Raw genomic sequence first — 12,339 nt, 5'->3', positions numbered from 1 at the left:
CCACAGTGACACACCAACTCCAACAAGGCCTAACAGTGCCACTCCCTGGGCCAAGCACATACAAACCATCATACTGAGACCATCAGAAAACAGATTTACATTAAGATTTATAACAGTAGCAAATTATAGTCATGAGGTAGCAATGAAAATAATTCTATGATTGTGGGGGGTGGGGGGCTCCCCATAACTATTAAAGGAAGATTGAGAGCCACTGATCCAGACGAAAAGGCCTGGCCAAGCAGGCAGGGGGAACTAGGATGGGACAGTATCCTGTGAGTACTCAGATCTCTCTCTCTGGCCATCCTCCTCAAGAGGCCATGGGCTGCTCCATGCTCAGGGCAACATGTCCATCTCTCAGAGGCCCTCTGCTGGCCCCACAATCTATTTTTCCAGCCACGTACTAGGTCATAATGACTCCATTATGGTTATGGGAGGCAGAGAACACGCCGCTGATGGGACCAATCCTTTCCCTTTGAAAATGGACAGGCCACGGGCCATGTGTACACTCCTTGCTTGGCTCCATGGAAGGGATTTGGCAGATGTCCTTCCGTTTCTGACATATGGCTACTCCTCAGCCTTCCTTCCGGTATTGTTGTTGGATGCAGCTAAATGGCCCTTTACATTACGCTTCCATTTCTGCTACAAACCAACAAACCGATCTCCATGTCTCATCGGTCCATATGCTGCTTCTTTCTCCTCTAGCCGAGGAATGACTCACGGAAGGGCTTGGACACCCTTTGAGTTGTTAATGTCCAAAAGAGAATGAGAAATACGTATGTGTACATGCACACACACACACACACACACTCACACACTCACATATACACAAACACATACAAACTCACACACACACACTGACAAACACACACACTCACATATACACAAACACATACAAACTCACACACACACAAACATATGCACACTCACACACTCACATATACACAAACACATACAAACTCACGTACACACACACACTCACATGCACACACAAACACATGCACACACTCACATGCACACACAAACACACACACACAAATTCACACACACACAAACACACACTCACACTCACACAAACACAAACACCCACAAACACACACTCACAAACATACACTCACACACACACACAAACACACACACATATATATGTATATATATGTACATATATATGCATATATATATATAAAGATTTATAAATTGATCATAGGTGTTTGAGTACAATAATTAGCCAAGTTCTTTTATTGTTCCCAACCAAATAAATCCCCTGGGCCTCCCGCCTATATTTGTTGACCCTCTTCTCCAGCCCTTAAATTCCCATTTGGTGGAGGGGCCTGATCTTGGTCCTTGTGGTTCCCATGGTAACGGATGCCCTTCTCACTTGGAGACAGCAGTGGGTGTGAGACCACCTGCCGAGCTCTGCTCTCAGGATGGGCCACAGCAGATGTCCCTTACAGCATTCCTCTCGCCCACCGCATGCTACTCTCCAAGCTACCAGGCTTAATAATCAGTCAGCAGAGGCGGCCACACATGAGTTCTCTGCTGGCCCTGAGGTGCAAGGTTTCCTACGGAGAGCGGTAGGGCGGTTACATTTCTGTGCCCGACTCAACACTTATTGGAAGGTGCACATGGGCAAAGTACTGTGTAAATATTAAACAAAATTCCGACCAAAAAAATGGGTATCTCAGAGCTGGAAATAATGCCTCAGTTAGTAAACTGCTTGCCCAGTGTGCATAAAGCGCTGGGTTTAGTGTGGCATATATCTGGCATGGGGGAGGTAGAGACAGGAGGGTCAGAAGTTTAAGGTCATCCTTGGCTACACATCGAGGTGGGGGCCGGCTTGGACATGAGACTGTATCCCCAAATAACAACAATGACAATAATAATAATAATAATAATAATAATAATAATAATAATGTGTAATCCTGATGGGGTATAAGCAGAATAATGTATGGAATGTAATTATCTGTCTTACAAGTTGAAATATGATAAACACCCCAGAAGGCAGTGTAGAAGGAAAGGCCTTGCAAATGCATCTTCTTCCAAGATGCAACTGGGGCCTATCTACCTGTCTACCTCTGTGGATTCCACGCCGAACAGAGATGATCCTGTGTGTCACGGTCCCCTTGCCTCTTCTCCCCTCTGTTCTACAGCGGCCTTGTGATACCAGTGGCACCTTTTTTTTTTTTTTTTTGGTTCTCTTTTTCGGAGCTGGGGACTGAACCCAGGGCCTTGCGCTTCCTAGGTAAGCGCTCTACCACTGAGCTAAATCCCCAACCCCGGTGGCACCTTTTGAAAGCCCACCAGGACCTGCCGTTCCCCTGTGGAGACACTGCTCCTTTCTCACAGCATTTGAAGCAACTCCTATCTCTAGACTGTGCAGTAAAGAAGCTGGCCCATGCCCACCCACACTGGCTTCTCCTGGCTCCGTCTACTGGAGAGCTCCTGAGCTTTCTGCCTTGTGACTTGGAGCCTCTCAACGCCAGGCAGCAAGAAAATGGAGCCCCTTCATAGAAGTCTCTTCTGCAGGCCTACACTCAAGGGTGTCTCTCTTTCTCTCCCTCCTTTCCTCCCTCCCTCCCTCCCCTTCCCTCTCTCTCTCTCTTTCCCTCTCTCTCTCTCTCTCTCTCTCTCTCTCTCTCTCTCTGTGTGTCTGTCTGTCTGTCTGTCTCCCACATAGCCTTTCACAGTCTTCAAGGACCCAGCCCATCTGTGTGATTTTGACTCTGAAGTCCAGGATAGAAATGCTGACCCAGTCACTCCTGTACAGGCACAGCCTACATACAGTTCTGTGGTTGGTTTTCTTGAGGCCCGGAAGTAGAAAAGAGTTTCAGTAGACAGGGGATGAACCACTGTGTAAGCAGAGCCATCAAGGGACTGACTGTTCTGTGGCCTACTTGTAGGAGAAAGTAGGCCAGCATGCCTAGAACACACAGCCTCCTTGGGCTGGCTAGATCTGGTCTGGAATTTCACACTTGGGGTATGGGGCAGGGTTTGTGTGTAGCCTAGGCTGGTCTCAATGCTGAGATCCTCCTCCCTCAGCTTCCCAAGTAGTAGAATTACAGGTGTGCACTATTAGAGGCAAGCATTTTCATAGCTCTTTTAAGGATTTTTTTTATTATGTTTATTTAGTGTGTGTGTGTGTGTGTGTGTGTGTGTGTGTGTGTCACGCATACATACCATAACTCAAGAGTAAATGCCAGAAGACAAGTCTGCTCTCTTCTTTCACCACATGCGACCCAGGAAATGAGCTCGGGTCATCAGGCTTAGCAGCAAGCCCCCTTGACCCAGTGAGCCATCTCGCCAGCCCCATCTTTTAAGTTTTTGTTTTTCTAAAGGCCTTTCCTTTTTATCTTCAGTGATGGCAACTTCAGTGTGGCTGAGGTAGAAGATAGAAGTTTATCCCCACTGCTGGCTCGTCTCCCACACTGACCTTGAAGTTTTTCTGGTGTTTGTTTGCTTGTTTGTTTGTTTGTTTAAAAAAAAGGAAAACATGGCCTTGCTATTACTGTGAGACTCAAGGAAGGGCCATGAGTGTATGTATTAAAAAGCTTCACTTGGTTCCCAAGAGACAGCCCTGGGTGTCCCGGGACCCCGGAGGCCTCTAGAGAGCACCCTGTTATTTATTTATTTTTCTCCTCGAAACGGTTCATTGGACTTAAAATATTGTAGAAGGAGGTGACAGTTCTGCTGACTCAGATGACTCTCATCCTGGAGGTCCAGTCTGAGCAGCCTTGCCTGGAAGGTCTAGTCTGGCCCCGACTGAAGCTCCTTCCAGTGCTTGAACCCATTCTCTGGTGCAGCGAAGATGTTCGTCTTAGATCTAAATCAGCCCAAAAGTCCAGCCTGGCAGCCTCGGCAGAATGGTAGCTGTCTGCAGCATTACAATTGTGCAACTTCTGGGGTTTCCCTTCTTTTCCTGTCAGTAATAGAAAGTCCCCAGCTGTTCCTCAGAACAGACTCCTTGAATACCAGAATTTTCGCTCTGCTGGTGTTTCTGTGGGCCTCAATCATTTCTCACAGGTTATTTGTTTCCTCGCAGGAAATTACCTGTGCACAGAGCCCGCAGCTTCAAATTCTGCTTCTTACAGAAGCTGCTCCCAGAAAATAGTTTCAGAAGAGACAGGGGAAGTAGTGATAAGAGAGACATCACCCTGCCCCCCAGTGGTGGTCGCTCCAAATTAATGAAGGAACCCATAGTGGGATGTCTTTGATGAACCCCACACTCATGTACATATATGTATGTATAGACAGTGTCGCTGACTTCAGGCACACCAGAAGAGGGCATCGGATCCCATTACAGATGGTTGTGAGCCACCATGTGGTTGCTGGGATTTGAACTCAGGACCTCTGGAAGAGCAGTCAGTGCTCTTAACCTCTGAGCCATCTCTCCAGCCCAAGATCTGAAATTCTTAATTGAAGAGTCTCGTGGCCTCATTTGAACCCACTGTATGACCATACACTGAGCTGCACCTTTTGGAAGCAAGCAGGCCCATCCTGGGGTTTTTCCCTCAATATAGAATCACGGAACCTAGACTCTAAGGCCAAGGGGTCACGGTTGCCTGGGAGCCTGTTTCATAGAGAGAGATCGGGCACCACAGAAACCATCATATCCAGAGCTTAGAGTGGGCAAGCTAATTGCCCTAGGAAGAGGAATGACTTGAAGGAGCTGAGGTCACAGGGTTGTTGTTTTGTCCATGGCTGACCTGAGATTATGTTTTTACCAGAAAACCCTGTTTCTAGTTGTATCGTGGCTCAGCCTTGGCACGCACCCTTAATCCCTCTGTCTGGGACACAGACACACCCGTAGAACACATCTTTAATCCCAAAGGATGAAGGCGAGGCTAGTCTGTAGAAGGACGTCTAATTGAGTGGTGGAATCAGAGAAAGCGATGAATCAGAGGAAGATTCGGCAGCATAGGGTTATGCCCAACCCTCACAAGAACAGAGAGGAAAGAGAAAGCTGTGCAGAGAGAAAAGACGGCAGATTTACCAGCACCCGTTGTACAGAGACAGATTGCAGAGAAAGAACAAGCTGGACACAGGTGAAGAAAGAAGGAGCCAGAAGATTAGCACAGGTCCCAAAGTTAGTATCTGATCAAGCAGAGCAATTCGGGGGAAGCCGAGAGAAGCCGGATTGAATCAGTCAGCTTGGAAAGGAGTTTGAGCCAGAGTTGACCAGCCAGCCACGGAGAGCAAGTCCAATATCATAGGCCAAAAACATTCTAGGCCTACATAAGATTTAACAGAGGCTAGAAACTTCCACGACTAGGTCTAGGTCAACAGAGGCAGCCTCAGAGAAGACCATTACGTCTGGCGAATAGAAGCTACTTTTACAAGAAGGCACACTTAGGAATGGCTTATGGGAGAGGTGTATTGCACATTAGCACAGGGCTAAACTCTAGAGATGTGAATTATTGAGTGAAGGAGGTGGGCATTTGGGAGTTGTAAAGCTTCAACGAAGAAGAAAAAGAAAAACTTAGACTACTTCCGCTCTAAGCATCCGTTAGTCGGGGAACAGAGCAAGCTGGTCATTGGAAAAGAAGGGTAGTTGGGAAATCTAGTGGTAATGTCTGAAAACAAGTCGTAAGGAATAAAAAGAACTTTATAGACAAGTGAGATGTGAGGGGGAAGGGGATGAGAAGGAATGAGACCAGGAGGGGTACAGTCTGGTCCCAAAGAGTGCTTAGAATGAGGGAAGTCACTGCAGGGCTAAAGCACACAGTATTCATGTCTGCTGATGCTGTAACAAATTACCAAACACTAGGTGGCACGAAACAAAACCCACAAAGGCCTGAAGTGGGTGTCTTTAGGTTTAAAGCACTGTCAGGCCCCGTTCCTTCTAAAGGCTCCTGAAGAGAACCGCCCCTATCCATTCTGGTTTTCCAGAGCTTGTGCTCCTGAGTTTCCTGCTTTTTTCCTTTCTCCTCAAAGCCAACAGAAAAGCAACTTTAGTTCTCTCCCTCCAGCCTGGGATCTCCTGCTTGCTTCTTCCTCACTTAAAGCATACCTGAAGCCAGGTCTGGTGGCATATGACTTTAATCCCAGCACTCTGGAGGCAGAGGCAGGCAGATCTCTGAGTTCAAGGCCAGCCTGGTCTCCAGAGTGAGTCAAAGGACAGCCAGGGCTATGCAGAGATGTGCAGGCTGTGCAGGAGCTATGCAGAAGTATGTTGTACATTAGCATACAGCCGAACTCTAGAGATGTGTCTCAAAATAACAAAACAAACAAATGCACATAGAGTGCTTTTACCTTGGGTTCAAACAACGAGCTACTTTTGTTCCTTCTGTAGCTCTTAAGTGTTCCACACTTTGGAACAAAATCTATTCAGAAGGACTAAGAAAGACATGGATGGGGTTGGGGATTTAGCTCAGTGGTAGAGTGCTTGCCTAGCAAGTGCAAGGCCCTGGGTTCGGTTCCCAGCTCCAAAAGAAAAAAAAAGAAAAAAGAAAAAAAAAAAGAAAGACATGGATGTCCAATGCTCCCTACACCATGCAGGAAGCAGAGGATGGTTGCATCGAGAAAAGTTGTCACCAACGCTGTGTGGAAAAGATCTAGCATCCAAGAAAAGCCAAAACTTAATTGCCATTTTATCCAATTTATATTGGTTGTCATCCTGACAACTGGTTTTTTAATCACCTTCTTAGCATGGCTGTTTATAGATTAGGTTGAAAAAAGACCCACCTGAATGAAAAGGTTGGCAGCCTGGGTTTATGGTCTGGAGTCTAAGTATAGAAAACAGTGAGCTGAGGACCAGAGGACTAGTATTGGTAGTTCCTCCCGGCGCCCCTTCTCCCACCTTGCTCCCCCCCCCCCACACTGCGGATACAATGTGTCCAAGTGCTTTCTGCCATCCTGTCCCGCCGTCCAACCTTCCCCATCATGACTGACTACCCTCTTAAACTGGGATTCAAAATAAACCACCCTTCCTTCCTTCCTTGGGATAGGTTGTTGTTGTTGTTGTTGCTGCTGCTGTTTTGGGCTTTTTGTTTGTTTGTTGTTTTGTGTGTGTTTAGCCATGAACTCCGTCACAGCTGTGGTGTTGTGGTTTGCCCTGAAGTTATCTGTATTTTGATGCTAATTCCACTGCCCCAAGGACAGCAGCCTAGTCAAGGACTCAGAACTTAGGTGACTTCACCAGAACCACCTCTCCATTGAATTTTTAAAGTATGGTGAGGGGCAGGTACAGGATAGAAGGAGGCCTGTCATTGGAGGAGAAGGAAGGATGGGCGGGAGAGAAGTTTGAAGGAAGAGGAGGAGACTAAGGGAGAGTGGAGAAGGAAGACGGAGAGAGAGGAGAAGCCATGGCAGGTGATGTTAAGATTCTGCTCTGTGTATTTACAGGTTGTTATCAATGTTCCTAAGGGATAGATGGTACTGGGCTTTATATGTTTAAGTGGGCAATCATATCTTTCCAATTGGATCTAAGATTATTGTGTTGTGTGTTCTTTTATGTGAGGGTTTGAGTGTAGGAAAGTGTGCGGCTGGGCTGTGTTTCCGCCAAGATATCTAACAGGTATCTGGGCACCGCGGTACAGAGTTATCAGGGTAAAGGACACCGATACTCTTTATATTTTTACAACAACACAGTGGTATTAATTAGTAAAGGCATCAGAGTTCTGGCAGTTTTCATAACAAGTGAGTTCCTGGTAACTGCTGCTGGATAACAAGTCACCCCCCAAGCCTGCTGTCTTTAGGACAATAAGGAACTTCTTATGGCTCCCAACACATGCACACTTGTCCTGTTGGCTTCGCCTGGCTCATTCACAAAACTACTTATAGCTGGAGGGTCAGCAAACCTGGAAGATCTGTATAAACTTGGCGACAGCCACTGACAGACTATTTTGATGGATCTTGGGCTCAGTAAGGCCGGGCCAGCAGTAGCAAGATTATGGACCTGCAGGATCTCAGAGCCTGAACTCATTGCACAAAGCCAGCCAGAGTTCAAGAGAGAGGGAAAACAGACTGATTTCTCCTGCTGCTAGGGACACTGTCGCACTGCCTCGCATCATGAAGTGGTGACTTTACAGGTAGTAATGTGGCACTGAGGGTTGCAGTCTGGCATTTGAGATTGGAGGGGTAATGTGCCCCTGATGACAGCGGTACCCAAGGCTCAGCCAACGGGATGAGTGGTACGAGTGCAATAAGAACCATAGATCCTGAGCGAAGGGAGCTACAAGGCTGGAGTAGAGAACATCTAATCCTCCGGATAGAGAGCAGAAATCGTGGCAAGCAGAGAGGAACGGGCTGTGGTCCAGATTGTGACTGTAGCTAGCGGTTGGAAAAGTCTGGAATGACCACACCGATGACATGGTTCTGCAGACCACAAGGACGATGACCACAGCACACAGGGCCATTTCATGAACAATACCCAGTACCCAGAACCCCTTCCTTTAGTCCTTCATAAAATAAACTCGCCACTTCTGACATCCAGACGGAGTGGTGGGTGGCTGTTGCAAGGCATAGTTTAACCCTTATCCTCCACGTCCTTCCGAGTTTATTCAAGGAGGAAATGCTGTAAGGGGGTCACCAGGGTTCCCATCTGCCGTTTCTGTCTTTCCTGCCTCCTTGGATTATCTATCTAAAGGCAAGAGAGTACTCAGGCAGACAAGCAAGATTTGCCAGGGTGAAATGTATTAACTCTGCTAAGGGGATACTATTCATCACTCCCACTGAAAGTAAATAAAAAATCAGACAGCAGACAGTGATCATCCAGCACTCACTCAACCTCCAACGTGTAGATAGGAATAAACCGAAAGCTGTTACGAAGGGGGTAAAATTGCTTATTTGTGCATTTGCTTCCAGGAATAGGTGTTTATGGGTAACTCGTGAGCAGCTGATTTGCTGGGATACTGAGAAGGCATGACTACCTCTCTGGCTGTAGTTTTGAATTCCTACAATACTTTTTGGCTTGTCGTACACACTGGAAAGCTGTTTGCTCTGAATGAAATATTCAGGGTGTTGGGTGTTGAGGAGTTCAGTGGTGCTTACTGCAAACTATATGGGATTAGAACCCCAGCCATGGGTGTTGTCTTTACCTCTGACGCCCACTCACTGTTTTTTTGTTTCTTTTAAAATTACATAAATAATTTTACCTAAAATGAAGGATAGTCTCTGTGGTAAGAGCCTGAGTAGAACCATTAAGGGTTTCTGACCACCTCAAAGACATATGTAAAAACCGACATAGTTATTAATTTCACCAACATATTAGAGATCCCCATGACTGGGGGGTCTCCTCTTCAGAGTCAGCTATCACAGTGAGTTTGCTAAGTGACAAGACATCCAATTCTCTAGTTTTTAGTTTCCTATGTTGTCCCTAAATTCAAACATTCTTCTAAAATAATCTTTCAAAACAATCAAATCCCCCAGCAAAGACCGATTTTTTTTTCTTCCTACCTCTTAGGATATTCAAGGCAATGTACCTTGGTTTCAAAGTTATGGGGGTTCCAAATGAAGCCAGTTTGCGGTTCCGCCCTGACACCCATGGCAACCTCACCAGGACATTGTCAAAGAAACACTTCCACCCTGATTCCTTTCTGACTCAAGTCAGCCACTCCTCATCTTGAGTTTCCATTCCTCAGTGTCCAGTGGGTTATGCCTGAGTTAGCGCTTATAAAAATCCTTCCTTTGGGGCGATCTCTGTCAGGATTAAGTATGTGGGTTTACCTCTGAAGTTGATGTTGGCTTTCTTTTTTTTTTTTTTTAAGATTTTATTTATTTACTTCATGTGTGTGAGTACACTGTTGCTCTCTTCAGACACACCAGAAGAGGGGATCAGATCCCCATTACAGATGGCTGTGAGCCACCATGTGGTTGCTGGGAATTGAACTCAGGACCTCCAGAAGAGCAGTCAGTGCTCTTAACCACTGAACCAGGACTCTTAGTCCCAGGACTCTCTTTTTAACATTGTCCGAAAGACCCTGTCTTCCTCATCAGCGAATCTGGGGCCATAACCAGGACTTACCCATCAATCCACTCAACTCTCTCACTGAGTGTAGGAGATGGATTCTGCCATGGTTCCCTCTGAACTAATGGACAATACCCAGGAGGTAAACCCCACCCAGTCGTCTGAGGGATAGGAAAATGGGGGGTAGCTGAGATTCAAGCTCACTCCATCTCAGGCACCAAGGTTCCACGCTCCCTATGTTGGTGACCAAGTCATTATGAGTCTTGATCATGTATCTACCCCAGCCATTGGGCACATTTACCAATTTTATCTTTGGTCTCTAGACTGGTGATAACCATAGTGGGTACTGAGGAGGTCATCCATCCACTGCCAAAAGCAAGCTTCTGCCACATTGTTCTGTTAGACAAGGGAATAAAAATACCACTGAACCTCTGGAAGAGCAGTCAGTGCTCTTAACCACTGAGCCATCTCTCCAGACAGAATCTTAGGGAGCCACCACACCCGGCTGACAATCAGGATAGACTTTTATTTTTGTCCTCAAGATGTTGTTTGCTTGTTTGTAAATATAAGCAGGTGGGGAATGGCCATTTATTTTCAGCCTCCTGGTGCTACACAACCCCAAGTCAAATCCTGACCCAAACCACATACCTGCTCCCTCAAAGCCTTCCTAAAAAGCCATTCTCCTGTCTCAGGTTTCACAACTGCCTGTGACAACACTGTGGTTGACAGAACTGCTTTACCTTCAGGGAAGACCCAGCTCTGAGAAGACAGTCTGTGGCACCCTCCACCTCTTGTCTTTACCATCTAAAGGATGGCTTTCTGCAAGTCAGCTCTGCTGGGTTGAAGTTAGGTATAAGGCTCTTCCTCTGAACATTTTTTGGCTTTGGCTTTGATGGTTTTGGCGGGGGGTGGTGGTGGGGGTGTTGTTGTTGTTGTTGCTGTTTTTCGTTTGGGAGTTTTTCATTTCGTTTTTGTTGTTCCTGTTCTTTGCTTTTTTGCGTTTTTGTTTTTGTTTTTTGGGGTTGGTTGTTTGTTTGTTTTTAACCACAGCTGGTAAAATAATTTCCAGCTCTGAAAAATAGCCACATGACAAATTGCTCAGGTTAGACTTCCTCAAAGGGCCGGTTAAGACTCAGAAATCTGACAGCCTCCTACCCACAGTAAAACAACGGCTCTCCTCTGTGTGGGGAGCCTGGCTCCAGAAAACGCAGCTATAACAGCAGTGTCTCTTCTCTTTGTCTCTTCTTTCTCTTCAGCCCCCGCCCTTTTGGTTTTTTCCTTTTGTTTTGTTGAGACCAGATATGAGTACATAGGCCAGGCTAGTCGTGAGCTTACACTCGTCTTCCCTTAACCTGACAAAAGCCAGTGTTCTAAGTCACCAACCACACAGGGTCTGCAACTGTCTCTTCACATGTGCACGCACGTGCACACTCGCACATAGGCACACATGCTCGCACACATACGCCCCGGTATTTCAGGAAAGTCTCAAGTACTCTGTCTTCCTGGTAGTGTCCGCTGTCACCCTGTGCTCCAGATTCCTTGATGGGAAAACTGAAGGGAAAGGAATGCTTTTTTTTGGTTTTGTTTTGTTTTGTTTTTTGGTTTTTGTATAGCTAGCTCTGGTGAGCTCCCTTGAGAATACTTTGTTGTGTCAATACAGCCGCCATAAACAGTGAGTGAATGATGGACTCGAGTTCATTTCATTATCAAGTCATAATCCAACCCAGAGCTTCAGCCTTTTGTTTTGGTTTTCCTCTTAGTCACCAAAGAGGAAATGTGACTTCCCTATACCAGACACTGGGTCGTTTAAAGACTGTGGCCAGATGAATGACTGTGTTTCTTGGGCAGTCAAAGCCGGGCGTCAAAGGTGAACCTTACAGGTGACCAGGCTCACTAGCTGGTCCACACATGTGACTTAGGGAGCTTATGGCTCTGGGCCAGCAGTGGCCTGGATGGGTCTGCAGTAGGCAGGTTATGTTTAGAGAAAAGCAAGGAGAAAATAACACGTTTGCCGGAATAAACCGTTCAGGGTCAAAATAACAGTGTGGTGTTTTTGTTCTCGTGCGAGATATAAAAAGAAAGCTTGAGTTTCGCTTCCAAACTTCTTGCCGGTGCCCGGGCACCTCCAAGGACGTGGCTGGACAAAGGCAAAGCATTGCTGCTGCGAGTTTCTGTGGAAAGTCTTGGCCTCTCTAACGTGGCATTCGCCGTCCTCTTACAGAGCTTTATAAATGGACTCTGACATGGACTACGAAAGACCCAACGTTGAAACCATCAAGTGCGTGGTTGTGGGTGACAACGCCGTGGGGAAGACTCGCCTGATCTGTGCCCGGGCGTGCAATACCACCCTGACACAGTACCAGCTGCTGGCCACCCATGTGCCCACCGTGTGGGCCATTGACCAGTACCGCGTCTGCCAAGAGGTAAGGTACAACAGG

General features: G+C 46.7%; 1 protein-coding gene across 10 annotated transcripts in view; it reads left to right on the top strand.

Annotated features, from left to right (window-relative positions):
• Window positions 1-12,339, top strand: part of Rhobtb1 (Rho-related BTB domain containing 1) — a 128,951-nt gene that overhangs the window by 73,741 nt on the left and 42,871 nt on the right. For 9 of the 10 annotated variants that reach the window (XM_087597497.1, XM_087597491.1, XM_087597492.1 and 6 more), the window contains one exon: window positions 12,123-12,324. In XM_087597497.1, the coding sequence (XP_087453623.1) occupies window positions 12,133-12,324 (192 nt within the window). In that variant the 5' untranslated portion in view covers window positions 12,123-12,132. Of the gene's footprint in view, window positions 1-10,593; window positions 10,752-12,122; window positions 12,325-12,339 lie in introns of those variants that run through there. The other variant, XM_087597496.1, reaches the window with a different exon arrangement.

Source organism: Rattus norvegicus, chromosome 20 (genome assembly GCF_021556685.1).
Source record: "Rattus norvegicus strain SHRSP/BbbUtx chromosome 20, alternate assembly SHRSP_T2T, whole genome shotgun sequence".
Lineage (NCBI taxonomy): Eukaryota > Metazoa > Chordata > Mammalia > Rodentia > Muridae > Rattus > Rattus norvegicus.
The sequence above is the reverse complement of the archived record's forward strand: the minus strand, read 5'-3'. Positions and strand labels throughout refer to the sequence as shown.